Below are 18550 nucleotides of genomic sequence, written 5' to 3' on the forward strand. Positions count from 1 at the left end.
AACAGAAATGGATCGTTTTTTAAACGGTCAGGTGAGAGAGATCATTGATTGAACGGCAATGGTGTGGCAGCTATCCAACTTGTCCCAGAGCGATGCCCTAAATAGCCTAACCTTTCGACTGTAACTCTGGTTTGAAAAAACAGTGGATGTTAATATGTTATAGCTCGATGAAATTTGATAAATTACAATGGTAGACGGTAAATATTCATCAGAGAAAAAAAGCAGAGTTGTATATGATTTAGTAATTTTTCATCTAAATTGTTTGGAGATCAATGCCACGAAGTAGTTAAAGGGTTATTTATTTTTTATATTTCAAAAATACTTTTAAAAAAATTTAAATTTTATTTTATTTTAAATAAATAATTTTTTAATATTCTCATATGATTTTAATATACTGATATTAAAAATAATTTTAAAAAAATAATCAATAATCATGATGAATAGCCGAAGTTATTAAACCAACTTCTATTATAAGAGCTTTCTTTCTTTCTCTCTTTCTTCGGTCAAGAGCTTCCCCATCACAAACCAGGGAAAAGTAATTAAAAGTAAACATCGTGCATGGAAAAGTACATGTTAATGGGGTTAGGCCACCCACACCATATCTTATACGTAAATATATTAGCTTTATAGAATTTATTTTCTGTGTTATACATGCATTAAACCCATTCGAATGTTTGTTAGTTGGAAGATAAAATACATTAGTCCTAATAATTCAACAACTGTGAAGGATACATAAAAAGAAATTGGGACACTTTGAAATAAATTGATATAATAAAGGGGAGAAGAAAATCTGTCTTCTTATCACAAAGCACAAAAGCAGTCAAAAGTCTAATTCAAGGTGAAGGATCTTTGAAGATTATACTAAAATGAATCCTACCTGCTTTCCCTCTGTTAAGGAAATGAAAGTGCTAGCAGGGCCATGTATTCAAACACATTTTATCATATCAACTTGCAAAGGAGGTGCAGAGGATAATGTTATCTTATGAAGGGAGATAGCAACATAATCCTAGCAAATGTCGACAACCTTTGTGCTAATGGAGTGCCCTCTTTAATGTGAACAGTGATTAAGCAAGCATCATTCGAGGCACCCTTGCCTAATCATGGAAATCTCAAGAGGCCTGTTCTTCTATTTCAGTGATGATGTGACATTGTGACTAGATAAATGAAGAGGTTCACTTTACTGGTCAGATTCGTCTAAAGTGCTTCCATTTACCAATTGAATAACCCAGTTGCTTGATTGAGATCCATGTTATTAAGAAATTACTAACTTCGCCAGAACAAAAAAGAAAGAAAAGGAAGAGCATACAACTAAATAAAACACTTTCCAATTGGAACGCCATGAATCACATGAATATTAGTTAATAACTATGATGCCAGAACACCTTTATATTTTCTTTTATTTTGCCAGATGATGTATGAACATTAAATCGGAGCAATTTTACATTTCCACAAAGGTTTTCAAGGTTTCACAGCCTTGGCATGCAATACTAGCAGAAAATGAGGTCAGATAAATGATAAGAAATAGACAATGGTGTGTCTCAATGAATAGAAAATGGTGGTTTGCAAATCACCAAGATATTGATAGCATTATCTAGTTTTCTTTCAGTAGAGGAACATAATTAAACGCCATGTGATCAGTTCTGATGGCAGAATTAGGAGTGCCTTTTGGAGATCATTATTGATGAATTCAAAATTCATTTGAACATAAGCTATAAAAGGCATTCTATGTCCAGTCTTTTCTGACAAGATACATTGTCCCATGCAATAACAAATTTCACACCAGCTAGAATTTTAATTATGTAGAGGAACCTTATTGGATCAAAGCAGCTGCTATCTTTTTGTGGACGAGCTCCACTCCAAGTCGAGGAGATATTCTGGGTAAAGTTTCCTGGAAGAAAGAGAGATTGGCTTAAGATGCAAGAGCATATCCATTTCTAAAACCATTCAGGACAGCAATAAATGGGGCATCCGGCAGGTTGATTGATATGAAGTAGACTACTCACAAGAAGCTACCAACATTATTAGGCACTACATTAATATTCTATAAAATTGTAAGACAAAGGTAAGTGTGATTTGAGTGCCAACGGGATCCCACCATTTCAAGCAAATCACTAGGTTGAACAGAATCCAGCTTGCCAAATGCAACAACAATCTCTAGAATCTTGAACTATGCCCATGAGCAGGGCTAAAAGCCAGATGTGAAAGAGAAACAGTCAAATGTAAGTTTTAATCTGAATCTCCCTTTGACAAACAGCACTTGGATCAGGATAGACGTGTATGCATGTGGAACTGATGGGCGTGAGAAATAGGACCAGAATAAAAGCTAAAAAAGAAGAACAAAAGATATTTCACCTGAAAGTACTCTCACACAAAGACCGGGAGAAGTAAATCACTAAATTGTAATGAAGGGGGTGGGGGAGACAGAACATATTTCATCATCATTATTTTCGTGTGCAAAACACAACTTTGCCATTTTGCGTATATAAACAAAATATAGATGGTTTCAATGTCAACATGATTAGTTAAAAAATAAATGAAAATGAAAGTCTGTCAATAATTCTTTTCCACAGCAGTATGAACATAGTATCTAAATGAAGGACTTGCTTGTCGATTATACTACAAATCAACACAGATTTTGTCCAACGTTCCAGGAAATAGATACCATTATATGTCATTAAGAGCATTTGTCGCACACTGCAATAAAGAAGTCCATCTCTCAAGGCTTATAATTTATACAATCCTTAAGCTTTGAGAACTCTCAATTGATTATTTTGACCAGTCATAAAACTAGAAAAGCTCAGTGGTCTTTATAGAAGTTTAACCATTGAACAAAGTCCTTTGAGACAAAGGTGTGGAACCTTAATTTTTTAACAAACAGTAGCTGCCAGCCACGATCATTTTTTTGTTACCAAAATGCTAAAGTTTGGCACTATCAAGTCTCCTTCCACCTCTCCTAAAAGCTTCGAACTTTATGAATCAATATTATCTTTAGAGCACCTATTCTAATCATTACCATCTTCTGTTGCATAGGTCACTCAACGAAGAGGACATAACATAGAGAGGTGAACCTATCCCCCACTTTGGAAACACAGCTTTTATTATCGATTATGACCTCCAAAATTATGGATTGAGCTGGTGAGGTTTCCACTATTGTTGGTGAATGATTGGTGTCAATTTAAACAAAGTGGTTTGATTAGCAATACAACATATTATGTCCCCTCCCAAGTCCATAAATGAAACCCTGTTTCAATATCTTCATTTTCATCCTGTAAAATCCTTTATCCATATGAAAAAAAATCTCCCATGCAAGAGTTTTCCTTCCATCCCAAATAGCTTTTTAAGTCTTTCCCACCTATTAGCTTAGGAATTCTACTTCACCTCATCGACGCTGTCAAACTGCAGTTCTTTTTTTCTCTCTAAGACGATAATTCTATATGCCTAAACTTTCTACTCTACAAATGAAATTTCCTAATTTATTTGTCCACTCAAATAGAGCACCGAACTTCTAATTTGACGCCCTGACCCGAAAACAAAACCTTGTTCTCTCTTGACAATGATTGCCCTTCCGACTACTCATATATGACAGTGACCAAAACTTAACTCAAATTGGAGTAATACGGACGAAGAAACGCAACACATGTCCATCAAAAAAATCATCACAGACTTGAAGCTTAAAATTAATAATTAATAAAGGGGGTGAAATAAACAACTAACCTCGGTGCCATCAGAGAGTACTTTGGCCAAAACGGGTATCTCATACTGGTAAGCACTCTCCCATTCAGGATTGCTGGTAATATCCCTTACCTGATAATATATATCAATATATATAAAGGTCTCATTAGCATACATATTCGTAAGGATGAAAAAAAGAGAGAAAGGAGGGTGAAATCAAGTGGGATAACCTGTAAATCAACATCATGAAGGGAATGAGGGCCAGAGAGCAAGAATGCTGCCTGGAGCTTCTCTTTGAGGCCATCACACAAACAACATCCAGGCTTTGAATAAAGAATCAGTTTTCTTCTACTTGCTGATGAAGAAGAAGAAGAAGAACAGAAAGCCAAAGGAGTGAAGATCCATTTCGGCCTCTTTCTTGTTAACAGGGGTATTGAGGATGGTTTTGTTGCCACTGCTGCTATTGTTGCAATAGCCATTGCTGTAAATCCTCTTTTGTCTGTGTCGGATGATTTTCGCTCTCCAGAATTTTTGTTAGGCCAGTTATTGCTTCAGGAGATTGATAGGCCCATCCCTTAAGGGTTCTTGTGGTCAGGCCTATAATACCTCCAGTCCAAAACTTACAGTTCATTAAGGCCCATGATCATTTCTTCTACGCTCAACTCATGTTATGTCCCACTTGCGTCCTCCAAGGGTAGAAAATTAAAATTTAAAAAGAAAAAACAAAACTAAAAGGGATTAGAGAATCACTGTGGATGTAGAGAAAATTGACTATTCACCACAACACTGGCTCTCCAGGCCTTTTTTTTTTTTTTTTAATCTTTTGCTTTTTGTTGTTTTTAATTCCTCTTTATTTGGGTTGTTGGATCACTTTTCTTGGGCTTTGTTTTTTAGGATTTGGGCTAGGGAATATATTGCTCATCTGGGCTTCTTATGTGTTTGGTTGGGCTTAGAAGAGTTTTTTTTTCTTCAACTTCAGTGCTTTGCTTGCAACCTTTTCTTTCGGCTGGCATGGTTCTTTTCCCAGAATTTAGGTGTTGCAGTGCGTTTGTCAGATCAATTTCACGTTGCCCACAAGTTTTTTCCTTAAATCATGGCTCGCGTGTGTTTGATGGCTACTGTCTCATATCCTGGAAGCTTTTCTTTCGGCAGCTACTCAGTCTAGGAAGCGCTCTGCTGTGCCCAAGAAAGGTGGAAACTCATACGGTTTTGGACTCTGTGAGTTGACATCCATTAAATGCATGTTAAGGGCTGCATACTTCTTGTGTTGTCCTTTGTGGAGGGAAGGGTTGTCATCTTTTTTCTTTGGTTGGGGTCTGCGTTTTCTTCTGGCTGGGAGTATGGGTTCATAGTGAGGGGCTGTGATGGTCTGTTTTTTTTTACCGGGTTAGCTAACAGTCAGCTTTCGAGTTTTTACATATCTTTCATGCACTTTCTAGCATGTCAAATCGCACCTTTACCTGTTCAATCAGCCTGTTATCTCCTGACGTTTTTTTTTTCCCAGCATGGCAGCCATACTTGCTGCATATTTTCCCCCGGTATATAATGGCCTATGTCCTGTTTTCAGAGTTTCTGGTTTTGGGTGCTTGCTGTGAGTTACGACTCAAAGAAAGGTTGGGTTAAGCATCTGTTTTTGCTTTTCTAATTTCAGTTTTTTCCAACAGGTTTTTTTTGCATCCACTTTTTTTAAGCTTACTTTGAGGTCAGTTCAATGCTCCTCACTGTTTGCGTGGTTGAAGCTGATGTTAGCATCTTTGCAGCCTGCTTTTTTTTTTCCAAATATCTTGCTTTGTTACGTTTCTTGCCATTGGCTTCGCAAGGCTGGGACCTTGTTTACTCCTCTTGATTTTCTGCTTTCGTTTTATCTTCCTCAGGTTTCGCCGTTGTTTGTGGTCCATCTCATCTAATCTAACGGTTCTTGATTAGTTTGTCCTTGCTGTTTGGATGGGGGGGCAGCATTATCTGTCCCGCACTCAACGAATACTTTCATTGTTTATTCTTTGCTGATTTGACGTAATTTGCAACATTGTTAGTCTCATTGGATTGAGTTTTGAATCACATTACAAGGGTATAAAAAAAGGGTTGGAGTCCTATGTCGTTTCTGATCTAGGCTGGTTGAAATGTGTCGGGCATTGTCGGTTAACTCAGGAGCTAGGCTTCTTTCCAACTAAAAACAGGTTCTTATATCCTTACTGGATTTGCAGGATGTTCAGTGAATCATCTTATATCCTTACTGGATTTGTAGGATGTTCAGTGAATCATGAGATTAGTCATAATATACGCAAGCTAGTCCGAACACCCATGTAAATAATAATAAAAAAAACAGGAGTTCCACTTCGAAACAGATAAGCTAATTAGGATTGGGTACTGTGTTTTTTGAATCGGGTTTGGAAAAGTTATATGTTTGGAAATTGAGACAACAATTATTTTTTAAAGTAATTTTTACTTAGAAATATATTGAAATAATATATATATTTAAATTTATTTTTAATATAGAATATTAAAATATTCAAAAATACTAAAAAATAATTTTTGAACCGTAATTTGAAACACCCTCTAAAACTTCAATTACAAAAGCCCTAAATTCCCAAATCTATTTTTATCCTCTCTCTCTTTTTCCCCCCCTTCAATTTTAGTGATAAAGTTTGCAACTCTGAGGGACACTTTCAGTACAAGTCTAGAAGATTGTGAATTAGATGTAGTAGTATTCTTTCAAGTTGCTATATGCTTCTTATAATCTTCTCGGTGTTTCTAGGAGCATCAAACTTTCAGACGATGGCTTTGTAACAGAATTAATCCTAGCACCTTCTCTGTCAAGTGTTTAAACATCTATGCCATTACCAGATATCTCTAGCTTCTGTTTCCAAATTATAGGACTTGAATTCTCATCTAGGTGTGCCTGGTTGCTAACCTGAACTTCTCGACCATACAAGGTGGTTAAGCTCGTCTAACTTGCAGTGGAAATCATAGCTATCTTCAGCCTTTGCTTCTGGGATTTGATAGAAGTGTAGAACTCTGTCTCTCGAGACCCTTTGTATTGAGATATTATGAATCTTGAAATTAATTTGACAACAAAGGATGGTATTTTCACAGGCAGTGCTGACTTACAAGCATTAATTTTTTCCTAGGCACTTATGATAGCTTGTCATTTGAAAATTCTGAGAATACTCTATCAATCATTCTATATTCAAAGCAAATTCTTAATCTAAAGTATTAGTCAAAGCAAATTCAGGATACATCATAGTTGACTCACAGTGCCACTGTTTGCTACTGATGCAGCAGCCATTCCTGCCAGCACTGCGAATCCTCCTCCGTGCTGGTTTTTATTCCGGAGACAGCGAGTCCATTTAGGAATGACGTTTCCGCTTTCTTCCCTTTTTGTTATAAAAGAGAAGCTTGAATTCGAAACCAAAACTTTAGAATCAGTTGAATTGGGTTACAGGATCATTGCATTAAAATCATCTTTTTTTAATTCCTTTCAAGACATTGATGGGCCATCGAGAAATATATGAGCACAGGTCCCATTACGCGTTATGGACATTCGGCCGAAGAAGTCTTCCGAAGAGTATTAACAAATCTGGAAATTCCCTGCTATCTCGTCCCAAGCTATGATCAGACCCACGCTGCCATGGACCGCGATCGTTTCTTGTTGTGTCTCTTCTCCCTCTAGTTCTGCCCATTCCCAACAAGATAATCCCCTTGAGAATATGTCACCATTAACTTGGACTAAAAAATAAAAGAAACATTTTAAATTTCAACAATACATACACAAGAATCGACAGTCTTTCCGCTTCCATCAAGGAAAATGAACCCCATGATCTTAGATTATTCCGTGAGTCGCAAAAGAAATGGACAATAACCTTCTAGGCAAGGGGCAGAGTGAATTGAAGTTAAATTTGCAGAAGAGTTCCCAACAGAAACATCTTCGGAACATTAGTGATGCAGGTCTTGGAAACAAAATGTCGACATAGTAGCAACTGTTGCCCTTTCGCTCCAAGGAAATACAGTTATGCCTACCAAATTTCAGTCACCTCCGGTGTATGCTCAAAAGGATGAAATCTGTATTCTCGACTATTATTTTATTCTTTCTCCTCTCCTTTCTTCTCTTTCCTCCCCACACAAAATGAGACTGTTCTTGGGCCTGAGCTATTTCGCACCTCCAAGAGGTGAAAATCAAGAAAAAAGAATAATATACTGTGTACATTATTATAATCACATGGTTCGTTTTTCATCATTCGATTATATAAGCTTCTTCTTTTGGAAGTAACTCTTCAAGTTCGTTTTTCATCATTCGATTATATAAGCTTCTTCTTTTGGAAGTAACTCTTCAAGTGCCACAGCTGCAAAACTGAAACCACGATGCAGACACCAAGGGACATGATACTGTACCATGCCACTCTACTATTGGTTTTTTCACTGACCTCTCTCATGTCAGCTTCCCTGCAAGTAACAACCAACAAGCAAGTTGGATTAACAGTAAGGTAAATACATTTCACGTGTCTTAAGGTATTTAAGACTAGAAATAAGAGCACCCTTAAAAGTTTGGGGTGCTTTAGGTTTTGCTTGCGCTGATTCAGTTTCACAGGTTTTATCACTCATCACGAAACCTTGAATGATTCCATTAAGACCAGTGGTGCTCTATTTGTTCATAGACTTCACTAATTCAACCTTCAAGAACATAAAGCCAAAGGCAATATATTCCTTTTCTACGCTTGTATCAGCTTCATCATAAAAATATAGCGGTAGAAACTGTAAAAAAAAAAAAAACTTTAAAAACCAAAAATACCCCATATTCATTGGTAATTCATATATCAATTTGGGCTCTTTCATGATTAGAAACCTGGAAATGACCAGGGTTAAAGAAAGGCAGGATAACAAAACAGGAAAGTTTTCTATACAAAAGAAGATAAGGCAAAGAATGTGTGAGGTATCCTCTGCTAAAACTCAAGGTTCAGTTATACCTTTGCTTGAGATAGAGTAGATTATTGTGGATGGCTTCCGCGTGATCTTTGAGTTTCCTTACTTCAAGTTCAACACCCTGCATATAGTTTTAAACCCAGTTTATCAAACAGAAAAAGGCAACAAGGGAGGGGGGGGGGGTTAAGTAACTTACCTCAATCTTTTCTTTCTTCGCCACAGAATCCCAATCCTTTGCAGCAATTCCAATTTTCCAGTCAAGGCTCAGAGTTACACCTGTAGCTGGTTCCTGATGACCATCTAACGTGAAACATGCCAGGTAGTTACCACCCTCCGAGGTTGTAAATGCAAACTGACCATGAGTCACATTTTCATTGTGGTGGAGATTGTTTCCATATGGGGATGTTACCTAACAAAATAGACAAGAATTAAAAGTTGAGTGAAGAAAAAAATCCATCTCCCAACTATTCATCGGCACATACTTGTTGCTTAAGATAGAATCTTGTACATGATTGAATGAAGAGAGAAATTAGTGTTATTGACATGCCAACCATAAAATCACAAGATTCAGGATACATCATAATTGTTAGTAGTGAAATCACAACTGTATGCACATTTGTGTTCTTCATGTGGGAGGAAGAAGGTCAGGCTTAAAATAGCTAAATATCTGACCTAAAAATAATTGGCAAAGAAACAAAGATCATATAAACATCTATCGAAGAAAACATAAGGATCAAACACCATTTATTTCCATAGTAGATCATACCACTTTGACTTGCCCTGGAAACTAAAAAATCCAAAATAGAAAATGATTTGATTTAATTGGCCACTTGTGAGAAAGGGATATTTCCTGAAGATATGATACTTGAATAATCTTCAGACATAACCCAATATTTACACTGATAAAATTATGCTGCAGCCCACAAATTGTTTTCAAAGAAAAATTACAGGAATCATGTCTCAAAAGTAATCTTAGCTTTAGCAGGACCACAAATATCAATCATATGGTTTTCGACAAAAAAAAAGGGAGAATAAAAAATCTCACATTAAATCTCACTCCCTTAACACAAACCCCAAACACTCTCATGTCAGGGTTTATTCTACCTAATGGATGCAAAAACCCCTTAGAATCATCATACTTAGCTATAAAAGAAGTTTTGCCGTAACCACTTCATAGAAAGCCCATAAAGAGCCAAAATCAACTAAATGCAAGAACACTAATGTAAAGAGACGAAAGAGATGAAATGCTAAAACAGGTTCCCTCGTCATCATTCTTCATAAAAGCCTGCAATGTTGTGCCATCCCATTAATTCCCTTTTTTTTATATATTTAAATCCCTGGCAAGATTCTCAAGTGACAAAGAGATTGTCTTCAGCAACAAATTACTATCTACAAACTTAACCATTTGCCGTTGATCATTGTCTATAATGTAAACTTGGTGTTGTGGAATTAATTTAACAATCGAAGCAATGTATTTAAACAAGAAGAAGATCGAAGCACTAGAACCAACTTAACTAGAAAATAATTAGCAGAAAAATATTACAAAATTTCTTTCACCACAAAAACGAATTACTTCAATAAAAATCAACGTGATGTTAATAAAGCATTAAATAGGCGTTCCAATGGAAATTCAATAAATCTAGACATAATAAAGTTGTTCATATGGACATTTATCTAATCCAGGCTGTGCATTAAAAAATCTATATAAAAAAAATATTGCTATTACAAACATCAAAAGGAGTTAATAAAATTCAATCCTAGACATCCAACCACTACATCTGAGATGAAGAAATAAAGCTCAAAAAGCAACATTAAAAAAAAAAAGAATAATCAAAGCTGATAAGATGACTACCGATTAATCAATACTGAGCAAAACCTAATCAAAAGAATTACGAAATCTAATAGCGTATACGTACCCGAACAGTAACAGTGACGGGGTGTTCGGGATGTTCTTCGTTAAGAACATAGTAATCAGACAGAACGACAACGCCGTTCTGGATCTCCTCCGAAACACACTTGCTTCCCGAGTTAGGAATTGATAGCCATATAGCTTCTGCTACTGGTACTATATTGTTACTAATCGTTAGACATAACAAGATCAGTGACAGCGCCTTTAATCCAGCATGTGAATCACAGTTCCTCGCCATCATGCAGAGCAAAATCTGTAAAGTTGAGGGATAGAGAATTCGCTTTCAACAAGGATCTCTTTTTCTCTGTTCTTGTGAGTTTTTTTTTTTTTTTTTTAGGGTCTTAAATGGCAGTAGATAGTTGTTGAGGGTGAGTCATTAATTTTAGAGAATTTGGACAAGCGCGTGGAGTTTGAATATGCATTTGGTAATAAGTGACGTGGTTAGTTGTGATTGCCAAATCGCGTTTGTGCTGTTTGGTCCAGTTAAGACAGCAAACCTGAAATCTAGATCCTTTGCCACGCGCGATGTTTTCGATTACCTAGGCACCCCCGCTTGTTACCATTACGGTCGCGGTCAAATCCTAGTACAGTTTTAGAAGATGTTATTATTTAAAATATTTTTTTTTTATTTTTTAAAAATTATTTTTAAAAATAAAATATCAAAATAATCTAAAAATATATAAAAATAAAATTTTAAAGAAGATAGACGCCGTGTTCCAAACTGTGTCAGTAACGGCAAACATGGTCGCGGTAGCCTCTATCTCACCGTTTCCTCTTTCCCCTTCACCACGTGGCTGCTATTTTCTTCGAGTTTTCGATTTCAATTCTATGGTTTTCAAATTATTTCAAGATATACCCTTATTATTGAATTAACAAGAGGCATTCTGTTTTTTTTTTCCTATCACTTAAGTGTATGCATATTTTAAGTGATTAAAAAATAAGTTTGTATACAAATATGAAATTTTCTTGACGTGTGAAAAACAATTAAAGATAACAGATTTTTAATCTATTTACAAAACCAGTTAGTCCAACAAATTTCAAAAAATGATAGTTTGATAAATAAATAAAAATATAAAAATAACAAAGGTCTATAAAACCGATTTACTTCGTTTTCCAGCGTTGAAAAATAAGAAAATTCATCTGTTTAGGATCGTTTTCAATATTTATGCTTCAGGATTTTCCACTAGGAATTTTATCACAGCATATACTAAAACGTTTTTTTTTCTTAAATTGCAACCTTTTATATTTAAATTAATAATTAATTTGAGTTAATGAGAAACAAAATTCAACAAAATAGACAAGAAATATAAAATAAAAAGAAATGCAATCTCCAATTCACTTTAAGAAAATTAGTTTACTCCATGTACTTTCCTTTTTTTCAATTATAATCTCGGTGGTTTTTGTATTTTTATTTTTGTTCTAAATATTCATTCTTTTAATATTACAATTATTAAATTTAAGCGATGAGAGAAAATCATTTAAAAAACAAAGTTGTGAATTCATTATATTTTTATTATAAAAAAAATAATTTTAATATTAAATGCTTCTATTCGATGAGATGATTTTATTGAGAAGGTTTTTTTAACTTTTATCTTACCCATGTTTTGATTTTATTTAGGTATATTGTAGTTTTAATAAATATTTTGATATTTAATTGGTATTGAAAATATTTACTTAAATTAACTCTTTCCAACAATATCTATGAGATAATACAATACCTAACACATATTTAAGCATATCAATTTAAAATATATTAAAATAATTTTTATAACATCTAATAAAAGTTAAAATATAATGCAAACTAGTTTTTTTTTTTAAAAAATTAATATCTTAAATTATTATTTTTTAATTTTTAATATTAACATGAATCCTTGAAAAATATTTTCAAAAATATTAATTTACTTTTTTTTAAATGAAAGAAAGTTTTAAAAACAACTGCATAAACAAGCAATCTCTCATCACTCCCCATCCCAAACCCCAGCCATGGTCAGCGCCCGTCACTTTCCCCTCCTCCTCTCGCTCACACTCCTCCTCCTATCTCTCCACCTCTCCCTCGCCACATCATCATCACAAGATTCACAACAAGAACCAGAAACCCCAATCGCCCGGTTCCAAAAATACCTGAGATTCAACACCGCCCATCCAAACCCAAACTACACAGCTCCAGTCTCTTTTCTAACCTCCTTAGCCCAATCCCTCGGTCTCAAAACCCAGACTCTCGAATTCACATCCAACAAACCAGCTCTTCTCATAACCTGGCAAGGCTCAAACCCATCTCTCCCTTCACTCCTCTTCAACTCGCACCTCGACTCTGTCCCAGCTGAACCTTCCAAATGGACCCATCCTCCTTTCTCAGCCACGCTAACCCCAGAAGGGAAAATCTTTGCACGCGGAGCTCAAGACGACAAGTGCATAGCAATTCAGTACTTAGAAGCAATCCGCAACTTAAAAGCAAGAAACTTTGTCCCTACAAGAACACTACACATTTCTTTTGTTCCTGATGAAGAGATTGGTGGGATTGACGGGGCTGATAAGTTTGTCAAGTCTAAAGAGTTTAAAGATTTGGATGTTGGGTTTGTTTTGGATGAAGGGCAGGCTTCAGTTAACGATGAATTTAGAGTTTTTTATGCTGATAGGTCGCCTTGGAATTTGATTATTAAGGCTAAAGGAGTGCCTGGGCACGGGTCGAGAATGTATGATAACGGAGCTATGGAGAATTTGATGGATAGTATCGAGGTTATCAACAGGTTTAGAGATAGTCAGTTTGACGTTGTTAAGGCTGGAAAAGCTGCGAACTCGGAAGTTATCTCAGTTAATCCTGTTTTCTTGAAAGCTGGGATTCCTTCCCCAACTGTAAGCGTTTGTCCTACTGTGTTTGTACGGTTTGGACTCTAAGCGTGTTTCTTTATTGATGATAAAGGAGTGCTTGTGTAGGGTTTTGTGATGAATATGCAACCCTCGGAGGCAGAAGCAGGGTTTGATCTTAGATTGCCTCCTACAGCGGACCCAGATCTTGTGAAGAAAAGAATTGCTGAAGAGTGGGCGCCAGCTGTACGAAACATGACGTATGAGGTAACATCATGATGGGTATTTATCTTCAATCATAGAAGTTTTAGATGGCATTTTGAATTCATTCATGGGAATGGTGGGTTGCTTGTTTCCCTTTTTTAGCAGCGTGATGGAGGCCCTTTTTGTTATTTGAATTGGTGGTTAACACGATGCATTGATGCTCACTAATTGAAGTAATCTCAAGTGGTCCTTGCTTATCTCGTGAAATAGTAGGAAATCTGGGAATGTTTCAGAGAGTTTGGTTGGTTTGAAACGCTGCCCTGATTATTTGAGATTTGAAGTTTACCAGTCAAAAGCATTCCTTATTAGAGCATTATTTGACTGGAATCATATTTTCTTTTTCATAAACATTGCCCTAAAAGCTGAATTTGGGACCCCAAAGAGCAATTTAGGGCCTAAAGTTGCCTAGGAATGTCCAGAATGTCATCTCGTGACTATTCTGACCACCATAAGCTTTATTTTTTATTGCTTTAACATGTTGCCAAAGTTTGGTCCTGGTCTTGGGTGATAACAATAGTAATGCTTTGTCACTGCAAACGGGATTAAACATGATTTTATAACTTGTCATGCTGGATACCGGCACTTAAATGGAATGCACAATCTTCTGGTCTGCATGTGCTGCACGCACAAGGTTTTTCTTCAGAAAATTTCTTCATAGTTGCTTAGATGACTAGTCCTCCCGCGATATATGCTTCTCAATGCTTTAGTATCAAGAACAAGTTAGATATACCTCTTTTTTATGGATTTTTCAAAAATTACATTGTGCATTGCAAAAGCTGTATTAGCAATAAGGGTATTTTCAATGTTATCCATGTACTTTGTGCCACTGCAAATGATGCATCGACTTTTACAATTTAAGATTGAGAGTATCTTTAAACATGGAAATGTCTCTTCTTAAAACAAAGAACACTCGATCTCTGATAAGACCTAGGATTGACATGGTTTATTTTTGCATGAAATAATCTCGGTTCTCCTTTATGAAATCAATATTGATTTTTAACTGCTTTGAATTCTTTTATTTGCTCCTCCATCAAAAGGTTTGGTATGGGATGGTCCACTGACCAGCTAAACTATGTCATCTAGACATACAAAGGGGGATGGAACCATCCATATGAATGGTCTGTTATGTTATCCTTTTATTAAATCAGCAATGGATATTCTTGGTTACTGTCTCTTTGACGTTCAAACATCAACTGCTGGAGAAATTTGTCTGGAATTTGTGAAGGAATGGTACTTGAATTCAATGTGATGATCTGGATTACCTTGTTCGCTTCTCTTTTTCTTCATTTTAATTGATATTGTCTTGTGGTTTGTGAGTCACTTGATAATATTTATTGAGAAATCTCACTTGTAGTTAAAAGCCACATAATTACAGGGTTTGATAATTTATGCTAACAGCCATTCCAAGAGCATATAATGTCATGATTTATTGCTCTTAGCAGCAGTGCTGCTTTTGGCTCTCAACAAGTAAAGGTTGCATGAGAGAAATTTGTCTGATTACTTGTTTATATGATAGATAATTGAGAAAGGACCCTTGAGAGATTATATGGGACGCCCATTAATGACAGCAACAGATGATTCGAACCCATGGTGGTCTGTTTTCAAGCAAGCCATTGCAGCAGCTGGAGGAAAACTTGCAAAGCCTGAAATATTGGCTTCAACTACTGATGCACGGTTCATGAGACAGTTGGGGATTCCCACTTTTGGATTCTCTCCAATGACAAATACCCCTATTTTATTGCATGACCATAATGAGGTTTGACAAGTTTGCAAAAAAATTATTCTCTTTTGCAGTTTCATATTCATGCTTGGTACTTACATCTGTAAGTGTGTGTTGCAGTTCTTGAAAGACACCGTATTCTTGAAAGGAATTGAGGTTTATGAACATATAATTCATGCGTTGAGTTCATTTGAGGAAGCTAATTCAATATAGATGTTCTCAGTTTCGACATGATTGGAGGACCGATGTATGGCATGCTCTGATTTTGGTGTGGCGGGGTTGTTTCACTGGTAAGATATGCCAAGATGCTTGCATCGTTTTGGTATTTATAGCTTAATCTTTCTTTGGTTATTGCACTTGACTGATATAATGATCATCATTCACATTGTTAATAAGAGCGCTTATCAATAAGAAGAGCAACAGAGTTCGTTGTATGCGGACCTATTAAAACCCTTTTGTACAGACTCCATTAGTTGATAGTTGACTTGCTATTCCATCCTTTAAACCCGTATGTTCTCTGAAGTTGAGGTGTGAGAAGGTACTCATGTGATAACTCTGATTGCCTTATTCAAGTATTAAGGTAAGGGAAAATCAGACCAGGTAGACAAGAAAACACATGCATCTGCTAACTGGCAGCATTCAATACTGCACATCAAAGAAGTTTCATCGATGATATATATGAAGGTCTTTTCTTTTATGCATCACGGTAGCTCCTTCTTCTTCTTCTTTTTTTATTTTTTTAATTCTTAAAATCTTGAAGGTTTGGATACCCTTAATGCTTGCCATTGTTTCCGTGTAAGAAAACAGCCGAGTCCTTCAGAATATTTCCGTGTAACGTATGCCCTGTTTTCATCTCATCCATTTGCTAACGTAATTGGATTACCTAAATAAAGTGGAGTCATAGGGAGGGGAATATGTGTGCAGATCTTATTGATAACAAGGATGTTTAGAGCGTGTTTGGCAGTGCGGTAACAGTTGCTTTTCAAATAACTTTTCGTGTCAAAATGTATGCCAATAATGTTTTTTTGTTTTTTAAAAATTATTTTTGACATCAGCACATCAAAATGATCCAAAAAATACAAACCGCACTTAATTTTAACAAAAAAAAAAATCAAATTTTTTGGGAACCAAACTGCCTCTTGATGCAGTTTGGCACTCAAGGCTTGGACGCTCCTCCTCCTGCCATTTCCCATATTTTGTATGTATCAAGATATAAAGGTGTGCCGGTGGCGATGCCTTGGTAGTATCTGGGTTCAGGCCTTGCCCATGACAACAAAAAAAAAGAGGAGAGGAGATGGTGGAGGTCACTTTGTTTTCCAACCTGAACTTCCCACTTTGAAAACTCGTGGAAAAAAGTGAATCAGTAACTACATTTTAGCCGGAGATAACCTAGGAGGAGAACCATAACATGTTGATTGTTCAAATAGCAAACCTACTGATAAATTGACCTTAAGGGAACTGTTATCTCTTGTCACTGGTATTGTGTTTTTAACTGTGTTCAGTGTATATTTTATTTTAAAAGTGTATTTGCTTTTAAAAAAATATTAAATTGATATTTTTATAGTGTTTTTTTATGATTTTAATATATTGATATAAAAAAAAATCTAAAAAAAATATTTTAATATATTTTTAAATAAAAAAAATACCAAAACGCTTACCTACACTGTAATGTCGTATTACCTCTTTCCTATCCCGTGGCATATCGTTGAAGAACAAAGGCAGGCGGCAGGCTATGTTAGGCAAATTCTGAATAATGAGATTTCTAGATCCGTAAATCATGAGCAGTGGGCTGGATAAGTGGCCCAACACCTGGAATTGTTTGCAATCTAGTCACGGGAATGAAGTCGAATCCGAGACCTTCCTCTAAAACTCTGAAATATAAATTACACCACGCAGCTAGCTGGATACTGTCATTAGGTTAACTTTTGTCTCTTCTATTTTTTTTTATTTTAATATATCTTGAAATAAAATCATCTTTAAATAAATAATTAAAATTATAATTTAAAAATCTTTCAATTATACTACATTTAAAAAAAAAAATAAGATTATCACTTTTTATGGTTATATTTGTAATTTTGTATAATTACACAAGAAAATGATATGCATGATATTTTAAAAAATGTTCATCGATAATATATTCTATCATCAATTTTTTATATTAGCCTTTTGAATTAATTATCTTTTATTTTTCTATACAATCATGTAAAATAATCAAAATATTATTTTTCATTTATTTAGTGAAAATCGGTTCAACATCATGATAAGTTCTTATATGAAAAAAAAATAGTTTTTGATAAGACAATTTTCATCAAAATAAAAACAAATAAGTGAATAGTAAATGGAGAGTTCTGATAAACAAGATATTTTTTCTCTTAAATTTAAATAATTTGAATTGTTTTTAAGTTTTTATTCAAAAAAAATCAGGATGTTGATAAAAATGTCATGGATTTATTAAATAAAAATATATATAAATAAATAAATAGAATTTTGACAGTTTTTTTTATAATTTCAATCATTAAAAAATTTGAATATTTCCTTGATGTGATGCACATGGTTGGTGAACTAGCTGGTTTGAACCACAACCTGGTATGAAAAGGTCAACCAAATTGAGCCATTGCCCATAATACTAAAGAAATTTCCTCCTGAACTACCTTCGAACAAACAAGTTCTTGTCATATTCCTTGATTTCTAACAAATTGAAAATAAACAAAAGAGGCAGAGTGTGGCCGGAGCATGTTATGTGTCATATTAAATATTAAAAAGCATTTTAAAATATGATAGTTTGAGTTTATCTTATAATCTTGTATTTTAAATTTCATTTATTGACGAGTGTTGAATATATTAATAAGAGAATGGAGGTTAAAAAATATTCTATGTAATTTTAGAGAAAATAAATACATTTAAAAAAAACAGGATATTTTAGTCATTAAAACTCATAAGAGTGATATTTGAAAGATGATACTAAAGTGAATCCCTCCTCTCCATAAGTTCTTTGTTATATATTTATTTATTGAATTTAATATAACATATACAAACCTTAGAGCATGTTTGGTAGTGTAGTAGCGGTTACTTTTTAAATAGCTTTTCGTGCCGAAAAGCATGCAAATGATGTTTTTTTATTTTTTAAAAATCATTTTTGACATCAGCACATCAAAACGATCCAGAAAGTACAACCGTCACTCAATTTTAGCAAAAAAAAAAAAATTTTGAATTTTTACAAAATACCGGTTTGACAGCAATGTCAAACGGGATTTTAATCTTAA

The 18550-nt window shown here is 34.9% G+C and overlaps 3 protein-coding genes across 4 annotated transcripts; 1 reads left to right on the forward strand and 2 right to left on the reverse strand.

Moving 5' to 3' along the window:
- Nucleotides 1-1546: 1546 nt before the first annotated feature.
- On the reverse strand, nt 1547-4223 carry LOC118040957 (uncharacterized). The gene is made up of 3 exons (XM_035048042.2): nt 3903-4223; nt 3715-3804; nt 1547-1888 (listed from the first exon to the last, which is right to left on the reverse strand). Exons 1-3 carry the CDS (start codon nt 4149-4151, stop codon nt 1811-1813), a joined length of 417 nt encoding a protein of 138 aa, XP_034903933.1. The 5' UTR covers nt 4152-4223; the 3' UTR covers nt 1547-1810.
- A 3502-nt stretch (nt 4224-7725) lies between these two features.
- LOC118040945 (transmembrane emp24 domain-containing protein p24delta4) lies at nt 7726-10849 on the reverse strand. 2 transcript variants are annotated; one of them, XM_073404179.1, is made up of 5 exons: nt 10506-10849; nt 8786-8998; nt 8634-8710; nt 7953-8112; nt 7726-7897 (listed from the first exon to the last, which is right to left on the reverse strand). In XM_073404179.1, exons 1-4 carry the CDS (start codon nt 10737-10739, stop codon nt 7968-7970), a joined length of 669 nt encoding a protein of 222 aa, XP_073260280.1. In that variant the 5' UTR covers nt 10740-10849; the 3' UTR covers nt 7726-7897; nt 7953-7967. The 2 variants fall into 2 exon arrangements, with proteins under 2 accessions (XP_073260280.1, XP_034903922.1); XM_035048031.2 differs by having other exon boundaries at nt 7726-8112; nt 10506-10848.
- A 1587-nt stretch (nt 10850-12436) lies between these two features.
- On the forward strand, nt 12437-15809 carry LOC118040921 (uncharacterized). Its single transcript, XM_035048001.2, has 4 exons — nt 12437-13351; nt 13433-13570; nt 15084-15323; nt 15408-15809. Exons 1-4 carry the CDS (start codon nt 12482-12484, stop codon nt 15498-15500), a joined length of 1341 nt encoding a protein of 446 aa, XP_034903892.1. The 5' UTR covers nt 12437-12481; the 3' UTR covers nt 15501-15809.
- Nucleotides 15810-18550: the final 2741 nt, after the last annotated feature.

The sequence above is a fragment of the Populus alba genome, chromosome 14, assembly GCF_005239225.2.
Source record: "Populus alba chromosome 14, ASM523922v2, whole genome shotgun sequence".
Taxonomy (NCBI): Eukaryota; Viridiplantae; Streptophyta; class Magnoliopsida; order Malpighiales; family Salicaceae; genus Populus; species Populus alba.

What these genes read in the sequence shown, in the direction of transcription:
- LOC118040921 (XM_035048001.2), top strand. Translation starts at nt 12,482, where the DNA reads ATGGTCAGCGCCCGTCACTTTCCCCTCCTCCTCTCGCTCACACTCCTC. An exon ending in CTGGGATTCCTTCCCCAACT is followed by an intron (nt 13,352 to 13,432) that starts GTAAGCGTTTGT and finishes GTGCTTGTGTAG; the next exon opens with GGTTTTGTGATGAATATGCA. An exon ending in TATTGCATGACCATAATGAG is followed by an intron (nt 15,324 to 15,407) that starts GTTTGACAAGTT and finishes TGTGTGTTGCAG; the next exon opens with TTCTTGAAAGACACCGTATT.
- LOC118040945 (XM_073404179.1), bottom strand. Translation starts at nt 10,739, where the DNA reads ATGATGGCGAGGAACTGTGATTCACATGCTGGATTAAAGGCGCTGTCA. An exon ending in CGAAGAAAGAAAAGATTGAG is followed by an intron (nt 8,711 to 8,785) that starts GTAAGTTACTTA and finishes AACTATATGCAG; the next exon opens with GGTGTTGAACTTGAAGTAAG. An exon ending in CTACTCTATCTCAAGCAAAG is followed by an intron (nt 8,113 to 8,633) that starts GTATAACTGAAC and finishes TGTTACTTGCAG; the next exon opens with GGAAGCTGACATGAGAGAGG.
- LOC118040957 (XM_035048042.2), bottom strand. Translation starts at nt 4,151, where the DNA reads ATGGCTATTGCAACAATAGCAGCAGTGGCAACAAAACCATCCTCAATA. An exon ending in TTCATGATGTTGATTTACAG is followed by an intron (nt 3,805 to 3,902) that starts GTTATCCCACTT and finishes ATATATTATCAG; the next exon opens with GTAAGGGATATTACCAGCAA. An exon ending in TACTCTCTGATGGCACCGAG is followed by an intron (nt 1,889 to 3,714) that starts GTTAGTTGTTTA and finishes TCTTTCTTCCAG; the next exon opens with GAAACTTTACCCAGAATATC.